The sequence below is a fragment of the Talpa europaea genome (assembly GCF_964194135.1).
Source record: "Talpa europaea genome assembly, chromosome: 10".
Lineage (NCBI taxonomy): Eukaryota > Metazoa > Chordata > Mammalia > Eulipotyphla > Talpidae > Talpa > Talpa europaea.
In genome coordinates, this window is record NC_140077.1 from 12,252,105 (window position 1) to 12,269,404 (window position 17,300).

The 17,300-nt window shown below is 38.5% G+C and overlaps 1 protein-coding gene across 2 annotated transcripts in view; it reads right to left on the reverse strand.

Moving 5' to 3' along the window:
* The window catches only part of VTI1A (vesicle transport through interaction with t-SNAREs 1A), a gene marked incomplete at both ends in the record, with an annotated part of 321,439 nt that overhangs the window by 116,359 nt on the left and 187,780 nt on the right, over positions 1 to 17,300 (reverse strand). For both annotated transcript variants that reach the window (XM_084245633.1, XM_084245632.1), the window contains 2 exons: positions 13,856 to 13,917; positions 14,609 to 14,679. In XM_084245633.1, the coding sequence (XP_084101759.1) occupies positions 13,856 to 13,917; positions 14,609 to 14,679 (133 nt within the window). The remainder of the gene's footprint in view (positions 1 to 13,855; positions 13,918 to 14,608; positions 14,680 to 17,300) is intronic.

Consider the following 17,300-nt stretch of genomic DNA (forward strand, 5'->3'; position numbering starts at 1 on the left):
GTTTCCTAAAGACGACTCAGATTCACTTTCATGTTCTAAAGGATGATTATTATTACAACTTAGGCTAAGCTCCCTTGACGGCAGGGCCTTTTTCTGTCTTAGCCACTATCCCCAGCACTTAGCCTAGTGTGTAGACAATCACAAGCGCTCACAAAATAAATATTTGGTGAATGAACCAATGAATAATAGAAGAAAAGGCGATTCCATTTCCTAGGTACAGCCTTTGGTAAAAAGGTTCTTAGCATTCATTCAGCTTTTACAATATTTTCACTGTTGACAACTACAAGGATGCTTTGCTTCGAGAATTCTCATCATTCATCATAGATTACATGCTCCATGGAAATCCAGTCAGAGCCAAAACCTGGTGCCATGTTTTTATTTCTCTTTTTCCATTTCAAAAGAAAAGGCTGTAGTTAATTCTAATTTTCCTGCGGGCAGAGGGAAGGGGAACTTTTTATGTGTGTGAAAGAATGGCCCCCCCCAGCCACCTGAGGACGGTTCCTCCCAGGAACACCTGTTTGCTGCAATTGAAGCCTGTCCAAATTGAGTCCTGGGGATCAGGAGCCTGCTCTTCAATGTCCCACCATTGTACAATATTTATTCCCCACCTGTCTGATGGCCGGGATGGCTTGGGAATGCTCCAGCCAGGGAAAGCTGTTTCTTGGCCCTGACAGGGCAGAGCTAAACAGCAGCTAATGTTCACTGGAATCTGGTCTGGGGCCTATTGCCCCAGGGTTCAAAAATGTTTCTTCTTCCTACAGGTTTACCAGGCTTAGCACAAGTTCTTAAGAGGGGAGGCGGGCATAAATAATTTTTCATCTTTACACCCATATGTGGAAAAATTAAGTTATACCTTTCATTTTTTGTCTCTTAAGTCTTATTTTTATGTTATTCACACCTAGTTATATTGAAATCTTGCTCAATGCTAAAAATGAGGATTGGTAAATTAATTTCTCCAACAAGAGGACTATTAAAATCCAGGCGGTAAAATGCAATAAAAACTATCTTAAACATATAATTTAACATGCAATTCAGAGAAGGAAAAAGATGCCCACATCAAACTCCAATTATAATAGTGAAATAATGTTTTATTTAAAAAATTCTAGCCATGAGAAAACTGTACATTTGAAAAGCTTACATAAAGCCTTATAAAATAAGAGACCTTTTATCTCCTCCAGATCCATGAGCTTGAAAATACTTTATCTATGCAATTTCAAGGCATATAAAAACCCCAGTGAATAAATAAAATGTTCTTTTTTTCTTTATACAGAAGCTTAAAAAATTATCCATATAAATAGCTTGGCCTTGAACAAACAGATTAAAGACCTAAAAGGCTGTGGCTTCAGATCATGTATACAGAATGGAAAATGAATGCTTTTCTTTATTGACTGGGTAAGTTTTCTACTAACTAAATTTCTATAAGCCCATTTGATGAAAAAGGTTACACTGGAATATGTGAAAAAATTCAGTGCTTTAAAATGACACACTTATCAAATAATTAATATGCTACAATAAAATGATTCATGCTCTCTGCCAACATTCTTTGCATCTATTCATGAATTATATGTATAGTCAACATGCAGCATAGTCTCAAAGGCCATAAAATTGATAAATAGGTGATTTTAGCCAAGAAAGTGCATAAAAATTCTCAGTATCTTTCTAAAATTGGGATAAAATGCATGAAGAAATTTTTCATAATTGTTTACAATTATGAACTATTTAGGTGACTGCTAGCCTTCTTTATTTGCTTGAAGAAAGTATTAAATTCCATTGCAATTAAAAATAATCCTCAATAAGTCTTTGGATCATAGTAGTTTAATCAGCAGATGCAGTTAAAAGTTGTTTAACTTCCTATGTGCCCACAACACAGTTGTGGCAAACAGATCTTTCCAACACCACCTACCCACCATTCAAATTCTACTGCTGGGAGTTAATACCTTGAAGTTGCCATAAAAGGGAAGCAACATACAGAATACATGGGTGAATAATTAGATGATAACTTTCAAGCCCAGACACTTGTCATCTATTAAAGTCTCACCTGACCACAGAGATTTCTTTTTCCTGTCATTGCCTATTGCATTTATCTCTTACCTACCATAAAACATGTTACTATGGATTGCTGTTTCTAAATAAACCAAGCTACTTCTGAGTAAGGTTCTGAGTTTGTTGAACATATTTTCTTTTACAGCAAACATGAAATATTTGCTGTTGAAGAAGGTGCTGCTGCTTGTGTTCCCGATAAAATGTTGCTAAGAACATGGTTTCAGTGGTTAAAACCAGGGTATTGGTTTAAGTTCTGTCCCATCTTTATGAAATGACTTTGAACAAGACTCAATGGCTGCAGGACTCAATTATCTCTAACATAAGGGTAATGATAACAACATCAGTGCACAGAGTGCTTATGAAGATTAAATAAAATAACAGATGTGAATGTGCTTTAGAAACCATAAGGCCTGATATAAATTTTAATTGCTATAATTGTCTTTAAGAATTGATTTTTGATTTTAAAATATATTTTGATAAATCATCCTATTTCCCAAAAGGCAGCCCTATACATTTTCCTCTTAAACATTATGGGAAATTCAAATTAAGTGTCCCTTGTAGGCCAGAGTAGCAAAAGAGTTAAATGGTATTTACCTAGAACATTGTACACAGTTCTGTAAGGATGTCTGATTTCTCTTTTTGATTTTGGAGCTGATTGTGGACTATTTAGAAAGTTTTCTGGAAAATTCCCAGAAACACGCATATATACACACACAAACTTCTGAAAAACTGGTGGTTCAGAGTCTTGGAAGCCCACCTCAGGAGGGGGCCCACTGCCTGTGGCTCAAGACAGAAAGGGCAGCTTCAAGAAAGCACCTGAGACCTGATTCAGGCAACTTGAACCCACATTGGAACTCAAAAGGCAAATTTTTTTGCTTCATCAAATCATGAAGGTATCAGAAAATGGGAAGTGGAATGCTTTTTCCTAGGAAAACTAACTGTACAGGACACCAGTGTGCTGTTCTTCCATAATGCCAATCCTCTTTTTAAAAATGTTGGTAAAATTTACCATTCAAGGTTTATTTTTCCCCATTGATATTCCTATTTTTGTTCTAAGGTCCTCCATCTAATTTTGCCCCAAAAAAGCTCCTACCTTCCTAAAAGGGACATTGAGGTAAAAAAAAAAATGATTATGCCTCCTGTCATTACAGTCTCTATCTTGTCAAAAAATGTTAGAGACAACTTAAAATAGAGAAAACAAGCTCAGTGAATGCTAACGAGGTGGTCCAACTTTTGCCACTGAAGAAATACTTTCATTACATTTTGGACATTTAATTTAGTTCTTTACCGTGTTTTTTATTTCCATAAAAGAAAAGAATTCTTTCTTAATACCTAGATGACAAAGTCTCAAGATGTGCACAGTTGTTTCTTATTATGGCTTCCCTGGAAAACATTTCTGGGAAAGCACAGTTCCCAGCCACTTACTTTGTTTACAACAGACAAAACTGCTTGTGTGGTATAAATAGGAGTCTGTCCTTAAATGTTGCTGAAAAATAAAATGCAACCATGAAAAGGAACAATTTCCTGCCCCCAAAGGTGGCTTTAAAAAAGTGTCATCTACTTTGGAAACAGCACCAAAGCATAAATAATAATTATCAATTGCTGCACAATAAAAGACTAATTTTACCAAAAAAAGAGAAAGAAAAAAACCTCTAAAACAACATACTACATATTCTAGAGATGCCCTCAGAATTGTCAGCATTGGGTTTTCTTATCCAGCAAGATTATGAAACCCCCTTTTGTCCGCCTGCATTTGTGATGTATATCTATAACTCGTTCTTGTTTGTGCAGATAAGACTTTCCTTGTCTCCCTAACTGCACTTTCAAAAGAAGATTCACAGTTGTTTGACTTTTGATCTGGGTAGCAGCTCGCTCGACCACCTGCACTGTCCATGAGCTGTTACTGAGCTTGCTTTGTCCAATCTCATAACACAGCGAGCCTTTTAAAATTGATGTGTGAATACACTAATTTACAATGTGAGCGTTCAAACAAAAAACATGGTGGCGGCAGTGGTGGTGGTAGCAGTGGTGACGGTGGTGGTGGTGGCAGTGGCAGGAGGGGAGATTTATGAAGGACGGAGCCCTGACACTTTCTTTATAAAGTTCAGATATTATTCACTGCTTCTGGCATTTAATGAAACAGATGGTCAAGGCCTTCCTCCACCAACGATGGGGCAGACAGTGGTATGTGGCGTATGGGCCTGGAATTATAAGATGCTTGTCGAGGGCTTATGTTAATAAATAGCCATGTACAAGGAGGGGCTTGTTTATGAGGAGGACCTAGGGCTCCTTACTTAGAGTTGTTAGCTCAAGGCTATTCAAAGAAAGTATTGATGGGGAAGGTAAAGCGTGCCCTTCGGATTCTATATCACATTCAAGAATGGCAAGGATCCTGGGGGAAAAAAAATTAAAGAAATCACAAAAGAAACCTAACTCAAGAATTAGGTCAAATTGTGGTTCACAACTGAGAAAAATATAAGATGCTTTTCTATTGTGATTAGAAATGAACAAAGTATTCTGTTTCTGTGAAGTTACTTATTTTGAATGAACACATTTACCTTGGAGCTGAAGGGCTGTAGGTAAAAACTTGTAGGATTTATAACTAACTTATACTAACTGATATCCAGGGGAAGCCAGGTAGCCACTCTGAAAACTGCTCTTCCAAAGGCTTACTCTTCGGGTAGGCCTGAGCCAGGTTACATGGCCCTGAACTACATATGAAGAGGCTCCTGATCTTGAGGGTTTGCAATCCAGAGAACAGACACTGCAAGGCATGGGTGTGCCAGGACACCTGTTACCAGCATCCAGTAACTTCCATCACGGGCCGGGCCCATCTTCATGGTAAGAAAGGCCATGTGTGTGATCTCAGCTAAAGATAATTTTTACTTTACAAAACACTGGATCCTCTGTGTTTCCTGCTTCACTTTCAGGTAGGACACTTCCAACCTGAGTGGATATCTGTATGGGAGTTGTTGAAAGTCCATGCTAGGAGGGTACAAAAAAGACTCCCTGGTTTGTTTCATTTTTCTTTCACTTGGATTTTTCTCCTTTATTTATTCTAGTTGGTTGCATACTATTATCAGAACAGTAAAAGTTGCTTTTGGGGATGAGGTAAAAAGGGCTGAGAAGAAAATTAAGACATAGTTGTTAATAAGTAAAATACACACATCAGAAAGCAGGAGACTGGTACAAACATCTGTGAAGGATCATAGCAAAGACAGATCATTTCTGGCTGGGAGACCGATGAAGGCTTGATGGAGAGGGGGTATTCTACCTGAGATCCAGAGAATACACAAAAATTACCTGAACATTCTCAAAGTAACTCTTTTATTCCGCACCCCCACCCCCACCTAATAGCTATTCTCCTGTTTAGGAAAAGCCCTGGATTTGGGGAGGAAACTATACTTCATTCTTTCTCAGCATCTACCCCCTGAATGAGGTTGTACAGTTAATACATCAGGTTGGCGGGGGCGGGGGGGGGTTTCCCTGGTGGTGCAGGGGTTAAAGTCTCAGCACTATCAAGCTATCACCAGCCACCGTGGCCTGAGTTCAATGCCTGGCCAGGGAAGTGACCCACACGGTGCAGCAAAAGTCTCCTGTCTTGCCCGCTGCTCCCCTCAGCAGTGTATTTCCATAGATTTTCCTGTTCTGCTCCCCACTCTGTCTCTGGTGAGTCCTCTCACTCCCTGTACCTCTGGCCTACATCCCAGTTCTTGTATGTATAAATTAAAAAAAAAATACATCGGCTCATATATTAGTGGTATTTTACCAAACCAGAGCCAACCAGAACCTTTCAGACCCTATGCTGTGACTTTCGTTGAAACTGTTGGGAAGGAAAATTTGCTACATTCACTGTGTGTCATCAAGAGGGCTGGCAAAAGTCTTCTCTCTACTAGGAGAGAAAGAAAGAAAACCCATACACAAAAGAGCTGAGAGGTGGAAATACCTGATGATACTGCTTGGATCCTTAGATTACACTGTATTTCAAGGTGCTCCTGCTCTTGAACTATTCACAAATGAGGCAACATATGTCCTGGGTTTTGGTAGCCAGCTTCATCTGGGTTTCTATCACTTGCACCCAGAAGTTTCCTGACCAATACATGCTGAGAAAGGAGAGCATTCCCAGGTAGCAGTAACAAAAAAAGGCCTAAAGTAAAGAATTACTGAAGAGGTAAGTGCAGCTTTGGGGATGGGAAGCACCTAACTTCAGTGGAGACACGGCACCTGTCTAGAAGGAGTAAGCAAACAAGGCTAGGAAGCTCGCTGGATTACCTTGGCTGAGGGGGACACCTGTCTACAGGTGACAGGGAACAATGAGGGGTACCTCGTAGGGAAAAATCAATCTGAGTTTTGCACTTTGGAAGCTAAATTGGCAAATAATATTTAGAAGGATGCAGGAGGGGAAGAAAAGACATAGGAACCCACTAAGGAGCTCCCCCCTCAACGGTCCCCATAGGGATGCACTGGCCTTTGGGAAGATCCGAGGGAGTGAAGAGGGAGAGAGGTGGAGCCAGCACAGAAATAAACCAAGAAGGGAGGGATTTCATTTCTAATATTGTTAACTCTTCAATTTATAATAATGACTAGGGAAAGCTGGGAATGAAAAGAAGGAAATGTAAAAAATACCAACTTAAAATTCACCCACTTGAAGAGAACAGACTGAAAGTTCTCATCACAGGAGTTACAACTATTTGTGGTGCTGGGTATTAGCTAAATTTAACGTAGTGATAATTTTACAAAAGATACATGTATCAAATTATTATGTTGTACACCTAAGGCTAACACAATGTCCTATGTAGATTATATCTCAATAGAAAAATCTATCAATCTAAAATAACTTAATCAGTATTTAGAGTTTAGTCCTTGCTTCCTGCTTTTGTTATTTTTTAAAGCAATGATGATGCTGATAACCAACATTTCAATCTTTATTGAAACTCTATAATGTAGTCGGCAACACTGTTGTATGTGCTTCACATGTATCAGCTCTCATAAGGGAGTCTGAGGTCAGGATCACGTGATTTCTGGTTTACAGATGGGGATACTGAGATAAAGAGAGTGATATTTTTGCCAGAAGTTAATAGCCAGAAAGCAGCAGACACCATGTGCCTCCGAGTCTGTCTCTTTTCTAAGGTGTATGCCTCTTGATGCAGACACAGATTTCATTTTGAATAATTAAACAAAGTTGGGGTTGTTTTCCCCAATGAGGAAAAGGTTGCAGGTGATACAAAGTGAGATTTTAAAAGTAAAACCCCCTGACAATGACACCTGCCAGACACTGGAGGTGAGGGGATTACAGACTCATCTCTTGCGGTGGGTTCTAATGAATGCCACCCAGCCCATGCTCAAAAACAAAAGAATTCTATGGGACTCCATAAAAGCACACTCATCGGGGGTGCCCTGGACACATCAGCTTCTGCACAGACTAGACTGTGTGCCTTCAGCTCATTCTATGTGGTGGGATGTGGGAGGCTGGGGTTGATCATCAATTTCAAGAGCAATCATCTACCTACCCAGCATGGGCGTCTGACAATCTGTGCAGCTCCTTATTCTCCATAGAAAAAGGAGTTTAATGCAGTAGGAAAAATGGGCTCCAGAGTCTGAATGCTTATGGATAGCCGGTTCTTGACAGCGACAGTTCTTTATTTCTTAAAATGAGGGTAATTACAGAGTTTTCATGAGCTTAAACAAGATAATGGATAACAAGTGCCTAGCACAGTGCCTGACGCTTAGGTGGTAACCGTGAGTGCTTACGTAACAGTGTATTTGTTATTAAAAGACACTAGTGTAGAAGATGGTTCTTAAAATTTCTGAATTTTCTAGGCCAGCAAAATGTGCAGGGAGAGGTGAGGTGACTGACATTGTTTAGTCATTACAAATATTTAGTTTTTTGTTTACTCTAACAATTTGACTATTTTAGGGAAATTCTTCACTACCACAGCTATTTTACAGAAGAAATGGAATAACACCACAGATAGCATGGAGCAGTAACCATCTGCACAATGAAACATATTAGTTTGCTTGTGCTCTTCTCAAAAGCCAGCGGATAGATTCATATCCTACTCCTGCGCCCTTCTATGTATCTGATGATGGATAGTTTACTTAATGGCCCTGCACCCCATCTGTAAAATGGGGAAAATGATGCCTCATTTATAAGTTCCTTAAAGACCACATCAAATAATGCCTGTAACCGGTATCATTGACAAATAACTTTAGATGTTTCATTTAAATGTCTGACACAAGGATGTTATTTAAGAGAGGCATATATAAAGAAATCTTTAGTTTGGTAAAAATACCACCCACATTAACTTTGGGGAGGTGACAGGGCAAAAGCAATGGGTCAAGTATATGGAAAAAAATATACTCACATTAAAAGAACAAAGATTAAAAAAAAACCAAAACTCTTTGTAGGCTATTTGAGCTCAGATCCCAAATTGCTAAGGTTGAAGAATCTTCAGCATATTCAATCATTTTATTCTCAAAGAACAGGCACTTGATTAAAAGCTGAGATTATCTTAGCGATTAAGATTTCACTGTACAGGGCCTCCCCTGGTGGCGCAGCGGTTGAGCGCTGGGTTGCAAAGCTGCCTGCAGCCTCTGCAGCACCAGTTCAATCCCCGGCCACCAGCGAGGGTCCCACAGGAAAAAAAAAAAAAATTTCACTGTACAAATTTCAGATCAGGGCCTAGGTTTGTCACTAGTAAAGACAAAGAAAGGGCCTCCCCTGGTAGCACAGGCAGTTGAGCACTGCGCTGTGAAGCTGTCCATAGCCTCTGCAGCGCCGGTTTGATCCCAGCTGGCCAGCAAGGATCCCACATGGCGCGGCAGACCTCTCCTGTCTCGCCCGCTGCTCCCCTCAGCAGTGTATTTTGTTAGTCTGCCTGTTCTGTTCCCAGCTCTGTCTTTGGTGAATCCTCTCACCCTCCTGCGCATCTGGCCTGTACCCCTGTTCTTGTATAAATAAATAAATAAATCTTTAAAAAAATTATAAAATACATTTAAAAAATACAAAGAAAGAGGAACGAGATAAACAAAAAAACAGAGAAAATAAAAAAATGTTAATGTAAGGTAGTATGAGAGAAGACACGCTTTTCAATGCATAAAAATGGAGTAAATTTCAAGAACATTTCTTCACAAGTCTTGAAAACTCTCTAGTGTTGAATTTTCAAACACATTATAATAATAACAATGAAAATATAACTAATTGTTTTCTAGGAAAAAAGGAGGGCAAAATAATGAATTTTTAAAGATTAAAAGTAGCCACACAGTCATGGCAATTTAAGAATAAATCTGCTTCTTTCAAAAATTATATTGCTATAGCTTTAAGCTCTTACATTGGTATTTCTGGTATATTTACCCTTAGAAATAACATTGACTGTACATTTATGTTTTTTACATGTTTTACTTGCCACCCTACCAAAGCAACAAGATCATGTTTAAAATGTAAAATGTGAGGGCAATGATGGTGGTAATTATTCGGATTGACTCAGAATAGCTTAAACAAAAATACACATATTAAGTAGCAATCTATGGAAAGTATCATCTAGGTCGACTGCATTTAATACCATCTGTCTGGTTTATATTATCAGTTTGCTACAAAAGGCCCCTGATCAGCTACCTGCTTAAAGAAGTTACTATAGGCACGCTGCGAGGATAAATAAAATTCACTTTTTAATGGAAATAGTTTGAATTTTTAAAAATATGTGGAAATTGTAGAGGCAATTATAGTTAGAGTGGGGTGAGAGGAAATGATTTGATGTGAAGGCAACCAGACAGAAAGGTGTTTCTAAAATATGTTTGTTGGCAAACCTTTGCCAGCATATCAGCAGCCAGTGAGTCAACATAAAGTTATAACATGTCTTCCAAATTTCTGTCAATGGAGACCTCAAATTATAACTGTGTTACATTCCTGAGGAATCCTTCAGATCCTTCTAGAAACAAGCATTCTATTATTGACAAATTATTAATTCTTCAAGGGTATAAAGAAACAGAGCCATATGGACTTAAGTTTTTGGACTGAAAATCTTGAAACCTTGTTTTCATTTCTGCCAGAGCCAGCATTGTGGAGTCTAAAGAGGGGATCCCCAGGCGAATGTACAGAAACATGTGACATGTGTGTTTGTGTGTGTATGTGTGCGTGTGTGTGAAGAGCAGTGCTGAAGCCCCCAGGGCTACTTGTGACACTTTAAGACAAGTGATTATAATAGTCAAATTTTGTGAAAGTCAATGAAAATGACTTTCTTTGGCCTCACTGCGTTTCTTTGGCCTCAGCTACCATATGAATGGTCATTTGTTTCACGACCATTTTCATTATTATCTGAAACCACATTATTTAGAACTGTCTGCAGAGTCAGGAAATGAATGTTTTGTCCCTAGGTAGCTCTCCATCTTATGTCAAGACAGGAGAAAAATTACTTTCCAGGAAATCAGCTATCTCTGTATTCTGATGTCAACTTTTACTGTTATAATTTTAAATGGATCAATTTTCTCCTTTGTTTTCTTTCTTTTGGAGTAGCTAGGTGAAGCGTAATTTATTTGGTTTGAATTAGTTTCTATCTCAGTAGACTAAATATGGCTTGACATTTTCTGCATACTTTAATTCCTTTAAAAACTTAACATATGATTCCATTAATCACCTTCAACTTCTCTAATTTTTTTTTAGACACACTGGTTTTATAGCTATTTAAGTCATATTTACTATTGGCTATCTGTTTTCCTTGTGCCCTTTTGAAAGACCAGGCATGATTAATTGGAGTTGCAGAATCTTCAATGGCTTCATTGAGAATGGCATAATTTTGTCATTCTCACAATTTTGTCAACTCCTGCAGCACTTTTGGCGCACATAATCACTACTAAACTGAAGCACTTTGAAGGCAAGGATCACATTGGTTTGATTTGAGGATTCCCCAAGGTCTTAGAAGAAGGCATTCAATACTGCTGAGGAAGCGAATACACAGAAGACAGAAAAGTTAAGAAGAAAAGAAGGAAGATTTCCTCTCTCACACAAAGGTAGTGGCTGCCACTTACTCCTTTTTATTCCCAGTCTTACAGAGAGGATCATGAGGACTTACGAGCAGATGGTGGCATTGAGGTGACATTGCTGTCACCTGTCTTCACAATAGATGATTCACTATACGTACAATGACCCAAATGAGGGGCCGTGACATGCCATTTTGTTCATTTTACAAATTTAAACACTGAGCTTAAAAAAATTAAAAGTCATCAGTAGCCTTTCTTTTAAATTAAATAATCCCTTGGTTTAGCATATTGTAGATTACTTAACCATTCTCAGCCATACGGAATTCATCCTATGAAAACAAAAATGGTTATATTGTATGCAGGTGAAGACCTATACCTTACAAAAAGGATGTTGATTTCTTTGATACATTGGTGAAAGTGACTGGTGAGCACATGGGTCAGGATTATAACTTTTCTTCAATGAGAAGCACCTGTTGACACACGCGGAGCCATGCAGTTTTGGTAAAAGCAAAAGTAAGAGAATGTGACCTCCCTTCCAGAAATTAAACCTCACCTCTGTTGGAAGGGAGTGCCACGTGCAAGGGAGGAATGAAACAGAGGAAGCAGCACCACAGCCTTCAATAAAAGACAGCCCATCCACCCTGCCTCCATTTCTCGAGAAACGATTTTTCCAGGGGATAATAAAAAATAACAGAGTAAAGGAGTTGGGAAAATATTTTTGCCTTTTCTTAAGTCCAGAATAAACTGCACATCACGTGGGAGGGTAATGAGAAACTAGGACAAAACCACCATGTGTATTTGGTTTCCAAAGTCTTGGTGAGGTTACAACACTGATGAAGAGGACCTGGATACCATGGCTGATACCAAGATGCCTGCTGTGCCCAGGCTGAAGAAAACAGCAACAACAAACACAGTTACTGGATACGCACAGGTGGGCTTAAAGAGTTTCCTTGGCTCAGACATAGCAAGGGGGTGTCCATCTGGGCATTTTTGTTTCTGTTTCTACTGTAGGCAGATCCCAAAAGAAGATGAGTCAGTGATTGACTGATTTTGCCTACAAAGGGAAGCCCAAGTAGATTTCAGCAGAGCAATTTTCTTCTGTGAGGTTATGAAACCACCACGTTAGTACCATTTCCCTCCAGAAAGCTCAGTCCAAGATTGCAGAAGTTGTTTGTGCTGCTCCCTCTCTAAATGACTTGCAAATTTATTCAAACACAATATGAGGAGATGCTTTATTTGTTGAAATAACTGTCTGCTGTGTCCTGCACAAAAGGGTGAGGTACATCAAGCAGAAACAGGGACAGAAATACATTGGTTTAGAAACCCATAAATCCTTATTTGAATCTGCCAACCTGAAAGCCACACAGTGCCCGAAAAAACTATTTTTCCTAAATGCTACATCTGATTAAGCCATACCCTTAAATGACAGCTGAACTTTAACATTAATATGATATTATTTAAATAACCGCATGATTTTTTTTTTACACTAAAAATGATGAATGATTTCTGGATGGCTCAATTGACATAAAGCAGACGGACTCTTTAATGAGACTTGACAAAACGGAGACATACGTAGAATATTCGTTACAGCTCACATCACCGGGGCCCTCCCAGGGAAGCAAGAGGGGTTTTTTCTCTTTTTTTCTTTTTTATTGTCTATAGGCACTGAAGCATTCCTTTCAATTGCCACTTTTCTCCTGCGCGGATTTTGAGTTTTTCTAGGTCATTTGCATGTAACTCTTAATCAGAGAATCTGGCTCTGAGTTGGAACCTTGCACATGGGAAAGGGAAGGGCATGTGGCAAGAGGTGACCACAGGCTGCAAGTGTCCCGGGAACACTGGCTGGCTACTGATCAGACTAACAGAAATTGCATTGACCTTGAAGACAAAGCTACTGCACATCTGATTGGGTCATAGGTAATCTCTAACATGGCAACTACACTTTTAGCAAACTATGTATGAATACATACATGATCACAATGTCAATGACAATAAAATTCTTTTTCTTTTCAAATTCCAATTAGGCTACTCTAGAGACAATTCTCAACATCCTTCATTCACACTTCTATCCACAGTTCCAAATTGAAGATTATAAACTAGATGACACTGTTATTTGGTAGATTCTGAATGTAAAATAATCCCATGCAGACCATACCTAAGTAAAAAAAGACTCCAGTTTTCAGAGCAATGAAAACATACTTATCCCCTCCAAAAACACCCCAAAACACAAGAGATAGACGATTACCTATACTCATTCATTTTTCACATACTCTCCTGAATATTTTCCACCAATCAAAGGTTAGTTACACACTGAAAACATTAACATTTGTTTGTTCACACATGCAAATTCAGCAATTGAGGTAATATATTAATTTTAAAAAAATCACCTTGAAGTGTACACAAATACAAAATGTTTCCCCAAACAGCGGTGCTTAACAGAGAAATAAAAACAAGGCCAGAGACAGCAAAGCCAATATCATGGGGCTGCATTCCTCCTGTAAGAAGAGGCTATGGAAACAGAAACTAAAATCAGTCTGCTCCTGCCATGGGGCCTTCCTCAGGCTATGAGAAAACACCTCATGTCTAACCCTAATTTTTTCCATAGCTTGAGGTAACCCCCTAGCTCAAGCCTTCCCTCTAATCTAAGTTACTCAGTATACGTTCCTGTCCAAACAAGAGTTAATATCAGTGCTCTGTCATTTCAAAAGGGTCTTGACATAGGGCACGAAGAGCAGAGGCTGGCATGCTTGGAAAATACCCAGTTGCAATGAGATGAAAAACATAGTTAAAAAAAAAAGGGAGCGAGAGAGAGGAAGACAGGTCCCTACCTTCTTACCTTCGCAACATCCCTGTCAGAACTCTGGAGCTTTTGCCCAAGTTAGCATCTGTTTCCCGCAGCTAGAAGGAGAAAAGGAGCATTAGAACAACAACAAAAAAATCTCATGCAACTGGATTTATTTTAAAGTGCACTGGCAAGCAATACTTTTCTTTCATGATGTAGAAAATCCAATTCTTAAAAAATACTCAAATGTACCAAAGGATATTTTGGACACCTACACAAACTCCCAAAATTCTTAGTTTCAGAAGTTACATACATTAGATAATCGCAAGAGTTTTAAACTGATACTTGAACTGGATATAAAAGCACATGTCTCACAGGCTGACCAAGCTGAATATATTAATATATATATATTTGGTAATTAAACTCCAATATATGAACATGCAAAGTCCTAGGGCGATGCATAGAAGCAAAATGAACTGAGGGAAGATGAGACAACAGTATTTTTACAGCTTTCACTCTGAAAGACTTGACAGACTCCGAAATCTCCCTCAATGACCTTCTTCTCAGCTATAGAGCTAAATAAAATATCTCCCTTAGGGCATTCCCAGATGGTGATACAAAGAATCAGTTTATTCTTTCTCCATTCCATGCACTGTTCCCCCCTCCTCAGACTCTACAACTTTCTTCCATCCCAGCCATTTCCATATGAACTTACATCAGTGTGATTGTCTATTCTTGTGCCACAGACCATTTATTTTATGTCTTATTTACTGAATTTGTGAAAAAGATGGCATCGTTTCTACTTACTCGTTCACGTGCTCGCTGTATCTTTTCTCTGTCATGACTGAGATTTTCCAACATTTCTTGGCCAATTTGCTCTATGGAAAAGAAAATATGAGTAAGGAAAAACAACTCTGGGTGCAAGTAAGACTAAGCTTCAGAAGTACCAAAATGACAACAAACGACAATGGCGAAAAATTAATGTTTAAGCAGTGTACATTACACATCACACATATTTCATGTACTTGAAAAATATTTAAAAAGCATTTGATAAATTTACCTATTTGTCTCACAGATGATTAGATGTGATTTATAATTCAACCTGTAGGGCATGACCCACGTGGCAAGAATGATTTTGAGGTGATAGGACTTGCCCAAGGCCCAAGCATATTATCTACCAAGAAGGAGAGACCAGACCCAGTGGCCCTTCTATTATTTTGTCAACATGGAATATAGCCTTCAAGGTTGTAAATAACTTAAATGATTTTATTCTACCTTCCCTTACACCGTTTCACATCTGTGAAATTCTGTTTAGAACAATTATAAATAGTCCTCATATTCAACTACTTGTTGGGAGTGGAACTATCTTTAGGTTTCTGCCCTCTTGGAGCAAGGACTCATTTAGCATGTTCATAGCTGTTGTGGATATCTGAGTCAGGGTGACATGCATAAGTAGTTGAGAACTCCAGCTAGAGACAAAAATTCTAAACATTTACACCTGTTCAGGCAGGTTAGGACATTCAGGGCTGAGTTCCGATGAGGTTTTCCCTGTGATATCATCCTGCTTGGTTGGCACTGGACAGACTGCCCTCTGACGGTAGGCCCTTTTACATACTGTGGGTAAGTCCTCATTTGACAAATAATTAGCTGCCTTGAATAACATTTTTTTCCAGAGGCATTCTCCTCCTCCTAGGACAAGATTTATTTGGTAGTAGAAGAATGCCACTCTGCCTTGTGAAATCTTGGCACCAGTATGATTACCTTATATGTCCCTCCCCACCATGTATTATCTCTTCATCATCCATAACCTATAACAATAATCATTTCTGGCTTACAAACTTATAGAAACAGTTAAAAAGCATCATTATTACTTGCTATTAAAAATAGCAAGTAATTTAATAAAATTATTAAGAAATGACCAAAGCAATTACTGGTTCAAGTATGCATACTAACAACTGTTCAGAGGGACGTCCTAAAACCTATATTGTGATCCTAAACTGTGAAGTCATACTGTTTGAGCCTCAGCTCCAGTGCTGATGCTTACTAGCTGTGTGGCCTTCCATACCTTACTTAACTTCATTGTCTTAGTTTCTCTGTATTTAACATGGGTATAAGAATAGGTCTCTCGCATACTGGGTTGTTGTAGGATTAAATAAGATAATTCAATTAAAATATTCAGCAGAGTAACTGACCTATAATAATAAGCATTTATCAAATGATAACAGTGATAGATATGTGTGTATGTGTGTGTATCTATCTACCCATCCAATAGACTCATAACTTTGATCCCCTCCCCACTTCTAGGTGTGTTGTCATAACCCATTTGGAGCTGCCATTTTATTGGCAGGACAAGTATCCGTCCTACCTCTCTCATAAAACTGTTGTTATAGTCAGGTAAGATAACCTAAGTGAAATGTTTTGAAAGCTATTGGGTAACATACAAATGAATGGACTATTTCATTAAAAAATTAGTAACACTATCAATTTGCTTTTCTTGAATAATGTAAGTTAAGATGTGAGTGCTCACTAAAAAGACCAACAAAGACATAGGCCTAAACCAATGGCAGATATAATGTGCTTAGTGTAGAAATTTCAGTACTTTAGACTTTCATAGTACATTCAGAATAGGGCTAGCCACACTGTCTCTACTGAAATAATTTGAGAAATCATAAATCTTATAAATACTGCGCTTGTTGACAATGAAGATCTTTTTGACATTAAGAACAATGGGAAGCATGAAGGGAAAATCAAAACTGGTGCTGGATGGTGGAATTCTACCTGTCAGTGTGAGCATAATGAATGAATTCCTGGAAAGTTAAGTTCCTTCCTGTACTTCTTCTATCCTTTCCACAGGGATCCTGGGAATCATCCAGGGAGTACAACATTCAACTTATAAAGTGAGCTTTTGTTTTCACAATTACCCAGAATGAATCATGTCCTTGACCTATGGCCCTGTTTATAGGGTCACAAACTGCAAAACAGGCTTTGGTTAACATTTCCTCTCCTTTTCAATATATTGGGAGGGGGCTGGAATGTACAATAGGCATTCAACGCTTTCCTGCCCCATAAAGGAATGGAGGAGCCGCCAGAGAACTACAATCTAGCAAGAAACTTCCTGAAGGACTGGCCTGGCATGACAAAAGATAAGACTAATCCCAGCAGAACCAAGTTCCAAGAAATGCTAAAGGAAATTCTGCAGACTCAAGGGAAATTGTACTACATGAAAATTTGAATCTACAGAATTTAGATCCAAATAATACCAACATAAATAGAAAATACAATATATGAAAATCACAACAATAAGGATGAAGAGGAAAGTATATAAAAGTTGACTGTTAAATGGTTTTTAGGTTCTATTTGCAGGGGTGTAATATTCAAGGAAGATTATAATAGGTAAGGAATGAAAATTATAATCCCTGAACCTCTCTGTCAAATGTGGTGGTACCCACTAGCCACATGCACTATTTAATTATTTGAAATTCAATAAAGTTTAAAATTT